Genomic DNA, 20,012 nt, shown 5'->3' with positions numbered 1-20,012 from the left:
AAGAATGAGATATTCCCTATATTTCCTCCAGTACTATCTGCAGTTCTACAGAAGGTGGTATCTTAACTCAGTTTGGACACAGTACTAAACCATACGTTAGTGTTAGATGTATGAGTTCAATCAAACTTTGGGTTCACTAAAATAGGAAACTAGAAATATCTACTTCCTTCTGAAAATAAACAATTTCCTTTAAATCTGGAGAACTCTGGTTTATTTTAACTTCTGGTTAGAAAACAAATCATGACCATAATCTACAATTTAGCCTGTCTTCCTACTTCTAGCTAGAGGTTAAACTAATCAAAATTTTATGTTCACATTACATTTAAACCCATGGTTTAAAACTAGAAGCAGAAGCTGTCCATCTCCATCTCTTACACACAAGACAAGAAAGAGAAAGTACACAAGTCTCAAATAAATTAAGGCTTTCCTTCATTATCTCTAACTTATAACTTGCTGTTATTCCTAACAAGCCCACTGTGAGAATCCAACAATCTGAATAAAAACATATCAGCAAATGACACAAATATTTTAACAATTTGTGTGAGGTGAGACTTTAGGCACATTCATCTTCCATAACCATTTTTTCTTACATATTCTTGGCAGCAGAGAAAGCTGCCTAAAGATTTTAAAAACATTTGATATAAAGATTCATGGGCAGAAGAAAATACACTTTAATGATGTTCTGAAATTTTTTATACAAATATTGAAAGAGTTGGCAACACATTGACTACAACATCCCTAAAGAGTACCTATGAAACCCCAAAATAACACCTGTAACGTGTTATTCTACTTGCATAAGATATTATGAAATCTTGGGGATGAAATAACTGTAATCTTGTGAGACTTAACAATCTCACAATATTTTGGCATATGTATAATTCTACTTGCAATATGTGGATTTTAGAAAATTAAGAATCTAGAAGCTAGATTACCTCCTTTAATAAATTCAAACAAATAAACAAACAAATAAATAAATACATTTCCATTCATCTCACTTTCTGTAACCAGCACTACAAACCTTGAAACAGACAGGTAAATCTCTCACAATCAGAGCCCTGAACTGAGGAATGAGGGTGAATTCACAGTTGGCCACTTAAAGAATATAATTAAATATAAGTTACCAGTTCTGGATTATCACAGTCTCTGTAATTCACACATTACCTACAAGAAGGAAGGTGCTCACAAGAAGACCGAAGAGGCCTCATGAAGATTTTATCACTTTATCATTTGAGACCAACTATTAATTTGATAATGTTGAATAAATGTGGACAGTAGCATCCAAGCAGGCATTCAACTAAGAGGACATGATTAAAAAGAACTGCAAAGTGGCTATCAACCTCACAGAATGTCCCCACATTGGCAGCGAGATTGTTGCAATGCAAGACCACAGCCTAGTTTTATGTTATCTATAAGCTTGCATGGATGCCTAAAAAACCTTTGGAAGCACAGAAGCAGGTGCTTATCCCTCTGAAAAACAGTGGAATCCTACAAATAAGAGACAACCACCCAACAGATACCCAGAACATATGTATATATGCATACATGTACATATATACCTTCAGGAGTGAGGAATGATAATAATGGGGAATAAGTATCTTTATTATAATGCCTGTAATTGGTTTATATTGTACAATATTTTAAACATTTACCCATGCTGCTCTTTAAGCACGCACTAAATAAAATTATTACTACTTTAGACCGCAGATGCAAATCAAAGGCCTTTATGCAACAGGTGGAAAATGATAATGTCAGCATTCCAAATTGAGAGCTGGACAAGGAGAAAATTAATAACCCATGAACTGAATATTGTATAGCATATACATTGTATATGTTCCCTTTGGGAAACAGTAACTTGGAGGGAATATCTTAGGATGGAAAAGGCTTTATCACCCTATTTCTAGCAGCAGAAATATTTCTTGTTTGAACAATAGCTACTCATGACAGGGACCTTCAATGAGATGACAGGGCCTTCAGTGATGGAACACACCAAAACTCAATGTGGTGGCTTTAGTCTATGATGGCATACACCCATGTATCCACAGTGGTAGTTTTCCAAACATAGTAGAAATATACAAATTGGTCCTCAGGTGGAAGAAACCAAGAGTGTGCAAGTCAAAGATGCTGAGACAACTTCCAACAATGCTGCTGAGAAGACATACTAGCATATGTCAGTATCTTAAAGATAATTCCACAGGAGGTATAGAATGGATTATCAGCCATAGATGAGTATTGGATGCAGTGAGTCTGTACCAAGATTTAAATGCATGATTCTGGAGTTACTGCAGACCCCATTTGCTGGCCACGCTCTTTGGTCAAGTTTATCACTGGCATTGGAGGTAAAATGACAATCCATCACCTTTATTTCTCTACAGGTTGTCTTCTTACCCAGAAACAAGTAACATGGAAGATGGTTTATACCAGAAGTTCTTTGCTACCTTCAGCAAAAGTAGCAACATAGTAACAGGGCTAGGATGTCACCGCTGTTGCATCTAAAATTCAAGGACTGAGATATTCTAAACATGTTTAGTATGCAGGCAGAGGCCTTGAAAAAGGAAGCAGGATATTTGGTCACGTATTAGGTAGGAGACTGAAGATGTACTGGAAGTGACCAAAGACAAATTGAAAGAATAGTCCTCCACTTCTTAGAAGCCAGCACTGGCATGTAACTGAACATTTCTATAGATTGCTTCTCTGTATTTATTGGTTAGTCCCTTCAAGTACCTATTGGAGTTGGAGGCTGCAAGCTGAAAGAGTGTGGCAATGGTGGATTATTGTAGAAAGCATAAGTGGTAGCAGAGCAAAAGACATGGGATACACACTTGACAGTGACCAACCTGAAGGGCTGAGACAAAGCTGCTTAAGTGAGGCTCTCAAGCCCAAGGTTTATTTGTATAAAAATAAACAGGAGCATCTGTGACACCCTGCAGGCAAAAGACATAAATAAGATGGATATGACCAGCAGGCATGTTCTATTTCTCTGCATTAATACTGATTTATGTATTCCTCAGGAACTTCTGTATATGCAGTATCTGCATATGATACTGGGGCATATCGTGGTTTGCTATTGAAATGCAAAAAAATGATATAAAGTGTCACAATGATTGCAAAAAAATCACATTAACAGAAATGAAACTGGATTCTAAAGGGACTAACTGCAACCTTGATGATCAGCTGCAACTCACTTAAATGGTGGAGAACTTTCCGGTATTAATGGCAGCGGTACTATACTAGATCCTTCAGGGCAGACAGAAACTGGAGACATTGGACATGACTGACCTCAAGCATCTACTGTATATACTCACATAGAAGCCTGCCCATGGATAAACTGACCCTCAAATTTTTTACCAAAATACCATGAAAAAATGTGCCATCCATGCATAAGCCAACCCACATTTTTCATGATATTTTGGTTAAAACTCTGAGGATCGGTTTATCCACAAATGGGATTATCCATGAGTATATACGGGAAATACGAGTACTTTTAAAAAGTATTACTGTATATACTTGCAGATAAGCCAAACCCAATTTTTTGGGTGTATTTTGGCACCTAAAATTCTTGGTTTATCTGCAAGTATATACCATAGTTTTCATGTCTGTGGCCTTGTGGGATGTACTGGGCACCTTGGGCCATCATACAAACACTGAATAAGCAGAGGCGCCAGATGTTGTAGAATTATCTGCTTTCAATGCTTTTTCCCAGAAAGCCACTTGCACTGTCATGCTGGTTTCTTACATGCTTGATAACCTTTACAAGACTCAACAGTATGTTCTTTGCCCAGGCATAATAAGGGCAATTTATGTCCATCCAAGAGAAGTTTTGTCCAGCAATGTTGGCACTTACAAAACAGGACCCTCAAGATCATAATAGACTGGTGCCCAGACTAAAACATATACTTAGAAATTAGAAGAAAGTACAAACAGAATTTTAACTAAAATAGAGAAATAATACTGATAAAACAAACACTTTAGAGAGATCAAAGAAGAACTGAGAAGTTAAGGGGAAGCCATGACTAGGAGTATATGTTCTATGCAAACACGGCAGGGCTCCCATCAAAAATTATTTGGTAATGATCCAAATAAAAGTACTCATAACTGCAAAACCCAAACTTGTAACTTGGAGATTACAATGCAGAACAGTATAAAATTAAAATCATTTCAAGGACCAAAAAACAAATAAGTTACTAATAAAGGTGATCAATTAAAAACAGGTATAAACACACAATGAACATTATAGTAAGTATAATTTACAAATTTACACTGCCCTTAGAACAAAGGTCAGCTAGTCAACAAAAGACTACTAGAGAAAGTGCCAACTTTGCCACCTAAAGCAGGGAATTCATCTACAAAATGCTATTCAGTGACCTGAAATGAAGAAATTGGACCACAAAACTCCACAAGAAAAGCTTCACACCTCAGTCAAAACCACCTCCATCAGACGTGTGATAGGATCTTGACAACTCACAACTGCAGAGACCCAGCTGATTTCCTCTTCAGGCTGATACACCTTCACTCTTTGACCCTGTATACTGTAAGGTCCTGGAAAAGAGTTCCACATGATAATATAAGACAGAAATAAAAAAAAACCTCTCAAAGGATTTTACAGAAAAAATACCCTGAGTAAAAAAGCACTTTTTTCTTAATATGAAAAACACAAAGTTTAAACTAAGTATTTGTGGGCTATAAAGTAAAATAGTTTAAGATATTACTGAGAGAAGTAGTTACCACAAATGTATAGGGTAGTGCATCAGTTTCTAAAATTTATTTTAAAAATATTTTAATTTGCTAACAGTAACTCCTAAATATTTTTATTTTTTTCCATATATGCAAATCAGTTTTTACATTATCAAATTAGCAAATAACTGGTGAAAAACTTGTAATGGAATTGGAGGACAACGTTGGACAAACTGCCTTTATTCAACACAGGGTCATGCAACCTATAGTTCTCCAAAGTTTTCAGCTACAACCCACATTAATTTTTCACACTATTAGTCATGCTGGCTCGAATATCCATAGGATTGGCAGGTTGATGATCCTTCATTTACTATATATCCCACCTTTCAGGCTTGTGGACAGCAAACAAAAAACAAAACAACCCCCCCCCCAACCTCTATTCAAAGCATAAAATGAGTAGAAAAAGAGAAATGAAAATAAAATATATCCGTCAAAAAACCTAAAATCACACACCATGGCATTAAAAAACATAATATAGCTCAGGTCTACCATGCCAATAAAAGTCCAGAGAGGAGATCAGAAGAGAATATGAGTGCCTGAGAAAAGGCCGCCTTTTCCGTACATCTCAAATATTCTTTAATACTGCCTGGCCACAAAGAAGGTTGGGTGTTAAGGACAGATTTACAATGGAAATAGTGATTCTTTGAGATAACTTAGTCCCAAGGTATTTAGGACTTTTAAAGATGACTAATATTCTGAACTATGCCCTAATCAACAATCTCAGTACCAGTATTTTGAACCAGCTGAAGTTTTCCAACAATTTTTCAAAGGAAGCTCTAAATAAAGTTAATTATAGTAATTTAAAAAGCACATGTTCCTGAAGCTTGAAAGAATGGATGCAGGTACTTAATGACATTAGTTCCTGGCCACATTTAGCAGGTTTGAAACTAAAATCTAGGAATATATTTATATTCCTAGAAAAGAAAGTAAAGGCCCAAGATCAATAGAAGCTGAGACCTATATATTGATATATTGCTTGTATGGTCCAGGACAACCCTTATCTAATCCACTGCAGATATTAGGCCATTACATCTAGGAGTGTGAATGTTGGAACCCATTTCCTGAACAGCAGAAAGCTGCTCCAAGTGATTCAGATCAATACTTGATTAATTTTTGATTTTCAACGTGAGAAGCTTGAAATATAAGAAACAAATTTCAAATAAAAAATGAGGTTTTAAGCAGCAGTTATAAGCATAATCTAACTGCTATCAAAATCAAACACATATTTTTTAAAAAATTATGCCTATTGATCTTACCTCTGCTAAAGATCTCCTGAAGTTTTTGATCACCAATCAATGCATTGACAGCTTCTCTTAATACAGGCTGCTGTTGGAGAAGTTGGTTCTGACTTTCTGTTGCCATCTGCCAAGATATGTTTTTAATATGAAAAAAATAGACAGGAAGTAGATAAAAGCTTGAATAATACTGCCAAAATTTTATCCTTTTATTCTATTGTTCAAAGAGAACAATTTATTCTATTGTTCAAAGAGTCAGAGTTTCAGAGCTGCTTCTAAGGTTAAAAGTTATTTTGGTATTATACAGTTCTGCTCCTTCTCTCATGCGTATTGTAATGTTTGATGCATATTTTTGCCCAAACACAACCTTAGAGGAACAGAACAGGTATTTTAATGCATTTATGTATGACATTTATACTATTTTAATTAGGGATAACAATATGCATTAAAGCTTTTTCCACAGCACATACCCTAAAGTGTAGTATGAAAGCCTTACATCCAGATATTTATTTTACTTGCTTATATTCCACCCATTCCCAAAAAGGCCCAGGGCTGGGAACAGTGTCAACACAATACAATAATCCAAAATCTCAAGTACACATTAAAAAAATGACAAAAATAAAAAAAGATTAAAAACTGACAAATACAAATGTCACACACCTGCAAACCCTGTCTTCAGTTATAGCACACCATCCTCCTGTGCCAGGGAAACATTTTCCTGAAGCTCAAGAGGGATGAAGCTTATTGGATCTCTACTGGGAGGGAGGTTCCAAAGAATGGGAGAGGCTACTGAAAATGCCCGTTTCTGAGGACCTTGTCAAGTGATAGTCCCATAGGAATAGGACTTAGAGGGAGCTGACCCTATTTGATCTTGCTGGATGGGCAAATCAATACAGGAGAAAGTGGTTCCACAGGTAGCAGGTCCGGAGCCATATAGGGCTTTAAAGGTGACAACCAGCACCTTGAATCATACCCAGAAGCCAAATGGCAACCAGTGCAGCTCCCAAAGCAGTGGAGCTGCCTATGCCACCAAATTCTGTAACAGCTGTAGCTTCCAAATGCTTTTCAAGAACAGCCCTATATAGAATGTGTTACATTAGTCAAAATGGGAGGTGACTAGAGCATGAGGGATTGTAAGCAAGGACTTCCTGTCTGGGAATGCTTGGAACTGATATATAAAATGTAGCTGTGTAAAAGTCCTCCTGGCCACAGCTGCCATCTGTTCTTTAAGCAGGAGCTATGAATCTAGGAGAACCCCCAAATTGTGGACACCTCTGAGTACACAGGAGTACAACCCTGTTCAGAGTCAACAATGGAACTTCCCTGAAATTGGTAGGTCTATAGCCACTCCATCTTGCAGGGATTCAGTTGCAGTCTCTTTTTCCCCATCCAGACTCTGACAGCTTCCTGATGCTGTTTCCACCACATAAGTCCAGGAATGAGCTGTACAGCTGGGCATCATTAGCATATTGATGATACCAAATCCTGGGTTGGTGGATGACCTCCCCCAGTGGCTTCATTTGGATGTTAAAAAGGAGTGGATAGAGGGGAGAAGCCTGATGAACTCCACAAAGTAGAAGTCTCTAGGCAGATCTCTCTTCTCCCACTACTACTGATTGGAAATGCCCTTTTGGGAAGGAGGAGACCACTGCAAGACAATGCCCTCCATTCCAATCTCTCTCAAAATGGTCCAAAAGGATATCTGGGTCAATGGTATCAAAAGCCACTGAGAGATCAAGGAGGCCCTCTGCTGATATGGGTCTCTCCAAAGATCATCCACAAGTGTGACAAATGCAGTTTCCATGCTGTATACCATTCTGAAATCTGACTGCCAAGAGTCCAAATAATCTGCCTCCTCTAGGACTCTCTGCAATTGCAGGGCCACCACTTTCTCCACAATATTTCCTAAAAAGAGAAAGGTCGGAGACAGGTGTAAAGTTGTCCAAGTCAGATTGAGTGATGACTTGAGCGGGGAGTATACCACAGCCTCCTTCAGGGGTGACGGACATATTCCCTCACTCAATTAAGCATTCATAATTGTTCAAATCCAACCCCTGCCACCTCATGGGAGGTCTTGGGCAGAGATCCAACTGGAAGTAGTGGAACTGATACTGCAGAGGGCCCTATCTGCTTCCTCAGGACTCACAGACTCAAAATGATCCCAGATCACTTCACAAGACAAGGCCCCAGTCATCTCTATTGGCACTGTCCAGCAGGAATCCAGCTCCTCTTGAATTTGAGGTTTTGTCTGCCAAATATGTGAAAATTCTTCACAGTGGCCCTTCAGATACTCTTGGCAAACTTCCTTCCCTAAAAGAGAATGGGTTGTTTTAAAAAGGGCCACTGGGCAGCATTCAGCACAGGCAATAAGGGCGGCAAAAAAATCTCCTTTTTGCCACTCCAATCACCACTGTGTAGGCTCTAATATAAGCTTATATAAGTATCTAGTCAGATTCAAGATGGTTCTTCTTCCAGCAGCGCTCTAGGTGTCCCTTCTACTGCTTCATCTGTATAAACTCTTTAATACCCCAAAGAGCTGCAGTTGGACCTGCAAATGGGAAGAAGCCACTTCGTAGCAATCCAATCCAGCATTCCAGATGTGCCTTTATTCCAGTGAGCGACCAGAATCTCAGCCAAACTGGCCACCAGATCTTTAGGAAACTTCCAAAGAACTCTATGAAAATCCACAAGATCCATCAGCACTTGGGGAGGACCAATTTAACAGATCATTCCCCACTGTGGAGGGAATTGCACCATAGACTCTACAGCAATCAGTGTGATCTGTCCATGATAAGGGGTGGAGTTCAATGTCCCTCCTTTCAGATGCTGCCTCTACTTCAAAACAAAAACTAGATCTTGTTTACGATCTCTCATGTGTATCAGTAAGTTGGTTCATATTTGTCACAACGACTATGAACTCCTGGGCTGCTCCAGACCACCCACCAAGGGAAGGTAAGTTGAAGTTCCCCAACATCACTAATCAACATTACTCCACTGCCACCCCAGCAACCAGGTTGAGAATTCCCGGAATGGATGCTGCTGTGTAACAAGTGGAACAGTACACAATCTGCAAACCCATCTGGCCCCTTGGGCCTAACTGCACAAACAAGGTCTCATATCTGGTTATCTGCACACTAATGCCTCTTGCTGCCAGCAGAGCCCCACGGATGACAACAGCTACCCTCTTCTACTACCGAGGGGTCAGGACAAGTGTTAAAATTGAAACCCGGGAGAGCAGATTTCCGAGACAGGAACACTCCTTATTTCCCCACCTAGGTTTCAGTGACATAAGCTAAGTCATCCATGATTAGATTGTGGATAAAGATCTAATTTTTTTTTACAGACAGAATTTAATTGCAATAGACAAAGCCCCTAGGCTTCAAGGATCTGGAGTCCTGGTTCCTAGTGTTAAAAGTGAGGGCTGGAAGGATAGGTCAAATGTACTGAATCTACCTTCCCTGAGTGTGGCCTACTCTTAGCCTTCCACCATATCTCAACTTGCCCATCAAAACAGAAATTTCTTTCCCCCATAAACCCAATTCCCATATTGGCTGTGACTCCCTCCCCGCTCAAACTCCCCAGCCAAGGTCATGCTCAACTAGATGACTTTGGGCTAAATCAGCTCCTCAGAAACACCATTGATCAAACTACTGCCCATAATACATACCTGCCCTCATTCCCATCCACCTCCCTGCCATGAGAGACAAGAGGACCTTCACAAAATCAGGAAACCTGAAGCCTAGCTCTGGACCTTAACCAGGGAATAGCCAAGGTGTGCATACACAAACAGTCCAAACCTGGCAACATCTTCAAACTCTCTTGCAGGGAGCAGCTTCTAGGGGATAGGTACTGTGTAATCCAGCAACCAAACTGTCCCGGCTGACATTCTCCTTCCAGCCAGTACTTAAAGAACTAGGTAGCCAGGTAATACTCCTCCAAACCAGCCTCCTAACTGGTCTACATGACACAAAAAGTTCCTGCAACAAAGTCTGGCTGAAGAACTCACAATTTAAAGCCAACCCTAGGCCAGGAGCCATCAATCCAGACCTCCTACAACCTGTACCTTCCTTGGAAGTCCCATCTGCTTCCACTGTTGGTAGGCTCAAGCTTCTGCAAGACAGATGGAAAAACAGCCAAAATGATGACTATCAGACTGAGGCCATCCAAACTCTGACACTATGGGTTAGCCAGCATTCCAGAGTCTAGGGAAAGTCCCCAGGTCCAGGCGAGCGCCATGCTTCTTCCCTAGTAAGCAAGCTGGCAAAGGCCTCAGCAGTTCTTCCAGCACATTCCACATATCATGTTCTAATAACACCACCATCTATCATCTAGGAAGTTGTCTGGTATTCCAACTCACCAAATGCCTTCAAACTCCAAACTGTGGGGTTAGCCTTATTTTACATCCTCTGACACATTCTTAGAGCCACCTTAATTCTTGCACTTCCCCAAAGGATTCTGACTGAGATGCCATGATTTATTTAGATGTAAGCTTTTAAACTAAAGACATTTGACTTCAATGAAGACCAACCTGCCCAAATGCAACATTGCATAAGCTTTTCTAGCACAACAGAATGTTAAAGCAGCATCAAGTATCAATTACTTAACATATATTAAGGAGCATCACAGAATAAAGCTTAGCAGCCTTTCAAGGTAGACCAGGTCAGGAAACAGATGCCATAAGAATTACTTGAACTCTATTGATACAGACTATAATAATAGAACCTTAACAGCCTTCCTCAGCATTTCTCCTTCCCTCCCTCCTATACCAAAGAGAGTCAAGGCAGAGCAATCTAGAGTTTCTTTCTCACGATCTCCTGGGCTAAGCTCATATTTTACTAACAGTTGCCGCCTATTTTCACCAAGGCAATCTCTGAACTCTACAGTTGAACTATTTCTTAGCTGACTGCAATAGCACTAGAGTGCTTTATATTAAAAAAATACACTCAATGGTGAAATTCTACAGTTACTTTTAGACACATCTAAATAGGATTTTAAATCACTTTTTCCTTCACAGATCTCCACTCCATTACAAACTAGTTCTGATACAACCTCTAGTTCAAAAGTTGCTTACCATTCAGCATGATAGATCCTAGCAGTACTTTGCCTACTTACTGCATTCCCTTTCTTTATAAGATGGTGTGGTGGAAGAAAACTGAAGACAAAGCACAATCAAATATCAAGCTCATATTGCCCTCATACTGAAATCATGACAAATAAAATGTATACAATTCTGGACTATTTCTATTTACCTGAAAAAGATGTAATCCATTAGCATCAGACAGGAATCTCAAGTCTCGGTCTACAAGAGACTCTACTGGAACCACAGAACCTAAACCCAGCTTATCTACTAAAGGAGTGAATGTCTGTGAATAAGAACAGAACAAAAGTGAAAAAACACAATAAGAAGACTACACAATTATCTGAAGATGCTCTCTAGTTTCAAACAAATTATTTTTAACATGCTCAGAATAATTAAAATTTTGTTTGAGAAAGATTGATTTAAAAAATACCTTTCTCTATCATCTGCTAAAAGGAATTATACAATTTTCTGTAAAAATGAAGGTGGCCAAGTTCTTATCCAACAAATAATATGCTTATTTTTTTACTTAGGGTCAGTATAGAATGACACAAATACATTTCAAATAAACCTATAATAAGGTAAAAATATTCTACTGTGGTTTAATTTTTTTCAGGTTTGATTAGGGTTTTTTCCACTATAGCCTAGATCCATTTTTCTAGCCAAAAAGTTAATGTAAAAGACAACTAACTTTTAGGTCTCCTTTTTAACTCCTACCAGAATAAAATTTGATATTATATAAGTTGCTTCAAATTAAGTATAACAAACAGTGAAGATACTCACCAGTGCAGGCCAATGTTCAACTGATACCCTGGTTCCTTGGAGCAAAACTGGTTCATTTCGAGGAACCCAAACAAGGGAACCTTCCAGCATCAAAACTATAACTTCTTCAGCATGAACTTTTACCCAAGCATGCTGTTTCCAATTGCACCGATCAAATTCCACAAATATCTGCAAAAGATTCCAGAATATATTCATTCAGATACAAACGCAATTACTCTATGTCAAACTGCCAAATATGTGTTCCTAAGAGTGTCTAGAAATATCAGCTTAGCTTTTCAACTGAGACTCTAATGTTCTTAACAGCTCAGCCCCCATCCTTTGGCATGTGCAAGCACATTCAGAAGAGGGCACCTCACACTGGTATGGAAAACAAGGAATCTTTCTGAGGTTTTTTCCCCCAAAACTGCTATGAGAGTGAAAAGGTCCTGTCCCTCTTTCAAACCTTTAGGGTACAGTGGGATTGTAAGAAAGGCAGTCTACCCTGATATCGAGGTAGTTATGGATAATGAAATAAAAAGCAGGCATTTGCCAAACAAATCCCACTGTGAAAAAAAATCTCATTTCTCTTTCAAGCCTTCTATGACTGCCTCTCACCCCAGGCCTCTAAAATATTTCTTTGCCTAATAGGAAGCTCTGAAGGAGGAGTAAAAAAGTTGGCAAAATTGCTTCTGTTCTTCGCCAATACTTCTTGCAAGTCTGCACAGAGAGCTACAAGCAGGAATTTGGATTCTTACAGGTTAGACTAAACTGCCTTTTCCAATTCTATGATATAAAAGACCCTTTCCAGCAAAAAGCTCCAGAAGTAGCATACAGGTTTCACCATCTTCAAAACCTCCTGCAAGAGAAGATCCCACCTCTCCCTTCTAACCTACATGCTCATCAGAGAATCCAAAGGAGAAGGAAAGCATTTTTAATAACTGTTGTCTCTCATGAAAAGATAAAGTATACTCAACCCTTTCAAGTAACAAAATCCATTTACAGTATTGTCTCCATTCCACAGTACAGATCAAGGCTCTACAGTATGCCAGTTCATGGAATCCTAAATATGATACATTAAAGGGAGAGGAGATAACATAGGAAAGCCTGTTCATTGCCTGTATTTTAAGACAATGAAATGAAAAGATAGAATAAAGAGTTTGGTCTTGATCTAGGAATGGGCAAGAAGCCAGGGTAGGAATTGAAATATGCAGGGATCAAGGTGAGTCAACAGTTAACCAGGAAGGAGATTACAGTCATCTTGGGGAGAGAGCAGACCAGGGCACAGACTAATGTTTTTCTTGAGAAGTGTGTTAATATCTTTGCAGCGCTGTTCAGGGAGAAGTGCTTCAACCTGGCAATAGACTGAACATGGGGGGGAAAAAGTAAAAAGTTACTGCTTTTTTTTTTTTTTCCATTTAAGAGGTAGTTGATTAACTTCATTAACAGATTTGAAATAAAGAACAGAGACCTTGAGACAGGAGAAATCTAATCCTGGACATACTGAATTTGAGACATTGATAAATAACAGGAGAAATACCACAGAAGCAGCTGGAGGCCTAGGACTGGCATGAATTACCTGTAACAACAGTACCCTACATCTAACATTAAGACCAATAAATATAGCAAACTTTGAATTATCTGTTTATATGTTTTCATTAAAAATGTCTCTCTCATTCTTAACGGTCACACAGATTTGTGAGTTGAGCTGAGATTTGTTCTTGAATTCCCGAACCGTAATTCTGTACCTAAATACTTCAACATTCTTTTACACATACATTGCATTATATTGCCTACCTGAAAATTGTTTCAAGACTGGAATGATATTCATCCCTGAAATGTAAGATTATGACCTGAAAATGTCTATGAAGTTTCATTCTAATCCTCAGTAATTACATAGTATATTATATCCCACATAAGAAAAGCCTGAAAGTTTAGTTTTTAGTTTGATTATTGTATATATTTATTATTGTGTCTGCACTTAGTTTGTGTTCTAACATTTCCGAAGATGAAAATACAAGAGCAGTGTTTCAGTAACATTATTCAAATGCCATATTCACCAAGAAAATTGCTGTTGTTTCTAAATATCTGCATGAAATTTCTCTCTCATGCCATCTCTTAAAACAGTTAAGAAAAAGAAATTCAGATTTTAAACATGAACATTAGATATAGATTTATACAACAATTATAAGCTGACCTCCTCAAATATTTGTATACAGTTAATCCAGATGGGATTTTCTTTTATACTTTGCAATGCAAAACATATGGAGAGTTAGGAAACAAATTAAATATCAAGTTGCTCCTAAAACCAAAGCACAATTACAAATAAATATTGAAAAAGAAATATTGATTCTGCTGTTTTTCCACTTCAGGATATTTGCAGAAAGCTACTGTCTCCAGAAAAATACTCTTGGCTTAAATTATGAGCTGATTTCCCCTTCCCATTTTTTAAAAATTTCTTATAGGCATTGTGCAAATGCTTCCTAAAATAACTTGTCTAGATACTATGTAGGGATAAAATATTAGAAAAGTTAACTGCAAGAAGAGGGACAGTTTGTTCTAGAAGTTAAGGTACTGAACTAGGAATAAGGCAACCTGACTTTTAGTCCTGACTTCAGCATGGAAATTAGTTGGGAGACTTCGGCTAGTCACTATCTCTCAGCCCTAGGAGAAGGCACTGGCAAACCACTTCTGAAATGTTGCAAGAAAACAATAAAACTGCATGGACTTGCCTATGAAGTCACTAGAAGTCATGATAGACTCAAAGACACACATCCACAATCCCTCCCCCTGCAAGAATATAGAACGTAACAATATGAAATAATTTATTCTGAATCAACCAAATACAAATATTTTAAAAGCCTTGAAGAACAGAAAAGTCTTATTGTAATGTAAAAAAGACAACAGCGTGAGCACTAGGCTGAAACAGCATTCCAGAGATAGTGGCTACAACTGAAAATATCTTCCCCTTTTACCAGAAAAATGAAGTATTTGAAGACAAGCTTCTGTGGATGGCCTTAAAGTTCTTGTTTTACTGATAAGAGCTGGAAGTAACTGGATAAATCCCATTACTTAAAAGTTGGGATGAAACTGCAAACGGAATTAAGTATAAAAATATAGTAAGTTAGAAAATCCAAAAAGAATCTGTAGAATACTTAATATTGATGTTTATGGCTTACTCAAGAACAACTTTAGGAGACCTGCTGGAGAACCTGCAGCTTCTTTAGGCCAAGGTCTAAGAGCAGCTTTCTATACCCTACTTAAGAATGAGACATACGGTACATGAATTTGCATTTAGCTAAAAAGAAGTTGGGGTTAGATATTATTTATGTATTTATTTAAATAGGGCTAGAAGAGATTACATTTAAATATTCTATATGGTAATATTATAAATTTAAATAATCAATAAGATAATTGAGAAATTCTAGTGAATACAAAAAGTTATTGTACAGGGTAGCTATCAATCTCAACAGCAGAGTATTAAGCTTTTCCCTATAAACATACAATTTCAGCACAAGATTATGTTAGCTAATCCATGAACTCTTTTCTCTAAAATATATGTGCCAGTACTTAAAAAAAAACAAAACACCAAAAATCAAAGAATCATTTTTAGCTATTTATAATCAACTGAAATACAAGGTTATGTTATCAGACATAGTATCTAAAAACATGAGTCTCTTTAAAGAAAATTCTTCAATTCATAACAAGATATAAAGTCAAAGTGGGAAGAAACTGAGCCATAAGCATAACTGTTATCATCACATACTGGCTCTATAAAGTACAAAGTGATAGTAAACAGAACCACTGTACTGAGACATATTAATTCCTTTCTAATTTAATACTGTCTTTTGATAGACAATTCAACACCAGAACAAAAAAGAGTACTTAGAACAAACCCTCTGCCTGAGCATCTCAGAATTCTTGTCACTTGAATTTCCCTAACAGAAGGTGTGATAGAAGCTTTTAAATTAAATATTCTTGCTTTCTTCACATCACATATGATTTTATAACCATGCATTCCTATCTTTTTTTCAATAGTCATTTGTCTAAGTTAAAAAGTCCTATTTACTGTGTTTTCCTTCAATAATTACTCAAATTGATTTTTAGTTGCCATTTAATCCATAACTTAGACTTTTGTTACAACTTCCTAAGGTGTGTTCTTTCCAGCACACATTTTAAACATACTACATACGTGTATTCTGGATGTTTGTAGAAAATAAAAACAATCATTACATTCTGAGAAAATGTTCAAGTTGCTATCTCTCTCATGGGAATTTAACATTATATAGCTAAACCATAAAGAATGAAAAGAGGCAAACCAACTTTCCAAAGCTGGTCACAGTTTTGGATCATAAATAATAATCACAAATATGTCCACAGTCCTCATATGGTTTGTCCATTTCAGACTTGCTCATGTACATACACAGCATTAAAAATATTCAATTCATATTTTTAGGACTTCACAATCCCCCAAGATATTGCTTACACATTTATTTACAATTCAATTTATATAATATAATTTATTCCAGAATAGTTTATTATTGTATTTATTCTAGTCATTTATACACTGTAATTCTAGTTGTCTGTCATTTAGATTATAAACAGTTTTCAACAGATCTACAATATCCATTTTTTTAAAAATTACCTGATCTAAGTAATTAAGTCAATTTATTTTTTTTTAATCCCCAGATTATATGTGCATGGTAGAAAGTCAAATCAAATGGCATTACTCCATCTATCATTTCTTCATTACCCATCATGAAAACCATCAACTACAACTGTATTATTTGTTCTTATGAATTTCTAGTCTATAAGAAGCTTAGTCTCCTATCAGAAAAATAAGATTTGTCATTACCTTGGCAGAACAGCTGTTCCCACATGAGTATCCAAACTGTACCTGTCCATTTGTCTCTCATCCACTACCAAATCCAACTGATTTCGCTAGCCTTTTACAATCAGACTAACCAGGCAGGATAATTCCACAGTTATTAATTAAGAAACAACATCTGTGATCATATACTGTGCTAAGCCAAAATATATTTTGGTTAGAGCTTAGAGTTATGAGCAAATCCAGCCAAATTATCCAATATTCAGCCTACCATTGTTAAAACAAACAATGGGTGATACAATTACCAACTACCAATTCTATAATAAATACCGAAAAAGAAAAGTAACTGCAGCATGTATTAGTAATAGTAAATATAAAATATAAAGGGGAAAAAAGAATTGCTATATGGTTCTTTATGATGATAGTTCTTTATTCTGACTACTTCAAAAGTCCCCAACCAAATGTCTCAGTACCACAAAGATCTCTAAAAGTCCCCAACAATTCTGTGATTTTTTAATTTTCCATTTATTTATATATTTTTATAAATCTTTTGAAACAAGTTCTAATTTTTAACCACTCAATCATATTTCTTTTTTAAAGAAGGGTGAGAGAGGTGGGGTAGGGCTACTGAAGCTTAGTTTTCTTTCAATGCACCTAAATGTCCTTTGAAAAATGAGTGAATATGACATTAGAGGTTGAAATCCAAACTGTGTCTTGCACTTAACAATTAAAGCCAATTTATGAATATATCCCATAACCAGGAAAACAGATGCAGAGTCCTACCTCCTTTATAGTGTCATATGTGAGGTTTGAAGGTGAAGAACTCCATCAAAATGTCCTGATTATCCCTTCTACATTATTCCAGATGCAATTTCCCATAATTCTGGAGACTTTTGTGTTTAAGGCAAAGTATTCTTAACTGACAAGCAACTTAAAAGTGACACAGCTCTAAGATAAAAGATCCAACTAAATTAGAAAAGTGTGATCTTTTAAAAAAGCTCATACTCCAATCGCACTGCAGCTAGTCAGTACCACTGTAAAAGGAATTTGCAGACCTGCCAGCCAAATTACTGCAAATATTCTTTAAGCCACACTGCGATGCTCGCTTCGTCTCTCAATAAACGGACCCTACACATTCTCCAAATGTGCAGGATTCGGATCCGAATGCAATTTTTCACAACAGAAAAATAAGAACTGCCATAAATGCAGCGCCTGAAATTCAAGATCGGTTGCAAAGAACGACCCTACAACAGAAGCGATCGCTTCTAGATAAGGAAGGGATTCCGGGTTATTTCATCCAAAGGAGAAAAACAGAGACGTTTCCTCCGGATTCCAAAAAGAGGCAGCTCCACCATCCCTTCCTCCCGACACGGACACAGAGGCATCACAAGCGCGCGAAGGAAACAAGCCGAACATCCACCCCCCTTCGCCTGAGGACTCTTACCGCTAGATCCTGGGGGACCGCCCCACTCATAGCCCGCACGGTCCCACTCCTCCAGGCCCGGGAGGGCAGAGCAGGCCCAGGCTCCGGACCCGCCGCTTCTCCCTCGCCCGGACCCGCTACCAGCAACAGCAGGAGTCGCTTCCCCACTGGGGAGGCCGTCGCGTCTGCCATCCCCACCGGGCAGAAGCCGCCTCCGCCGCGGTCTTCGAGCCCAACAGCCACCAGAGATACCGAGCGAGTCAGCGACAGCTCTCCTCTGGGCCCCCCGAACGCTGCCCGCCCTGATCCCAGCGTGCCCCGCGGCAGGTTCCTCTACAATCCCGGCGTGCCCCGCGCTTGCCAACCCCTCCCCAGGTCTGGGCTCCCAAAATGCAACGCGCAAACTCCTATTTATTTACTTTTTTGCTCCCGGCATGCAATGCTGACCTTTTCGTTCTTGGTGGTTAAACTAGTGCGGGCGTTCCCTGTAAGAGGGCAGAGGGGGTATTGCATTCTACAGAATAAAAGCACATAGGCGCGCCCCCTTGGCCCGGCCCGGCCCGGCCCCCTAACTAGTCCGGCAGGTGTTTCACAGTAACAGTCCACGTGTTAATGGGAGGGCAGGAGTGCAACCAAGGTATATCAATTTTGTCTCCGAGGAGTTGGTATTGAAAAGCTTATTACTTAGATGCTATGGTAATAAATTATCATTATAAATATCTATTGATACGCTTTTCATGAATACTCATATAGTGCATGTTCACATGACTCAAGCATGTTATGGCAGAATATGGTAGGGAAAATGCTAAGATTTAATTTTTTGTGCATATGCGCCTTCGGGTCAGTGTTGAGTCCTGGGGACTGCCTGGGCAAGTCCCTGCAGTTTCTTGGCAAGATTTCAGAAGTGGTTTGCCCTTGTCTTCTTCCTAGGGCTGAAAGAAAGCAACTGGCCCAAGGTCACCCAGCTGGCTTCATGCCCAAGGCAGGACTAGAACTCACAGTCTCCTGGTTTCTAGCCTGGTGCGTTAACCGCTACACCAAACTGGCTCAGATAATTACTGTCGACAATACTCTCTGGGAAATGAGGCATAGGAAGACTACTGTAGCTTCCAGCTTTTTTAAAGCAGGAAGACTACTGTAGTGTTTTATTTTGTTGACAAAGCCAAAGATTGAGATTATGACTATAGCTGTCCAAAACTGCATTTCATTTTTATGTTCTCAAAATAGTGTATTTGTTTAAAAGAATCTCTTTTTTTCAGATTATATAAATTAACTTTTGGGGGTAGTATTTTTCTTTGTGAAAAACTCTCATTTCTTTTATTTACATGACTATCTTCTACAGCTACAAGTCTTTACCATTCCCTTCAAAGTGAACTTTGACTTTTGAACAGAAAGATCAGTTTTCTGTAACAAATTGTGGAAGATGCTGCATTTAAAGGGAGAAGTTTGAGTACTCAATGTTCACACAGTCATTTACAGCTTACCATGAATTGTTTTGGGACCTTCATCAACAGCACCTTCATCATAGCAGGTTTATTTTACATCTTCACCCATCCTTAGGTTTACTAGCTTTTTCATTTTAAGGAAAAGAAAATGTACACTTGCACAATTAGACAATAAGACAGCACTTAAAGATATAAGATTCCATCAGTATTAGTTAAAGCAGCCACACACTGAAATGAGAAGACTCACATAACCGTAAACGAAATATTTATTAAAATATATTCAAGAAACTGTCAAACTTCTAACAAAAGCCAAGAGGGAATTGAAGGGAGAAACATCTGTACAGGAAAACATTGTTGGAAATGCTTTTACATGCCTTATTAAGTTTCACAGTTTAGTTATTGTCTACAAAAATATATTTCTGAAACTCTGAGTCCTCTATAAAAAAAAAAGCTGGTCAGCAACAGCAAATCTGACAAGCAGAATAGGACAGAGTGAACTCCTCTTGCAGATTAA

The 20,012-nt window shown here is 38.2% G+C and overlaps 1 protein-coding gene across 3 annotated transcripts in view; it reads right to left on the bottom strand.

Moving 5' to 3' along the window:
* KDM3B (lysine demethylase 3B) overlaps positions 1–18,393 on the bottom strand; it is a 47,744-nt gene extending 29,351 nt beyond the window's left edge. Inside the window, exons 1-5 of one of the 3 annotated variants that reach the window (XM_007420340.4) lie at positions 18,075–18,393; positions 11,827–11,994; positions 11,216–11,329; positions 5,988–6,093; positions 4,412–4,536 (exon numbers count right to left, since the gene is read on the bottom strand). In XM_007420340.4, coding sequence (XP_007420402.2) covers positions 4,412–4,536; positions 5,988–6,093; positions 11,216–11,329; positions 11,827–11,994; positions 18,075–18,245 — 684 coding nt within the window. In that variant the 5' untranslated portion in view covers positions 18,246–18,393. Of the gene's footprint in view, positions 1–4,411; positions 4,537–5,987; positions 6,094–8,112; positions 8,277–11,215; positions 11,330–11,826; positions 11,995–18,074 lie in introns of those variants that run through there. The other 2 variants (XM_088133969.1, XM_088133970.1) reach the window with 2 other exon arrangements.
* Positions 18,394–20,012: the final 1,619 nt, after the last annotated feature.

The sequence above is a fragment of the Python bivittatus genome, unplaced genomic scaffold (assembly GCF_059951505.1).
Source record: "Python bivittatus isolate LINGU-HERP-01145 unplaced genomic scaffold, Pbiv_v1 ctg000080_np1212, whole genome shotgun sequence".
Lineage (NCBI taxonomy): Eukaryota > Metazoa > Chordata > Lepidosauria > Squamata > Pythonidae > Python > Python bivittatus.
The sequence above is the reverse complement of the archived record's forward strand: the minus strand, read 5'-3'. Positions and strand labels throughout refer to the sequence as shown.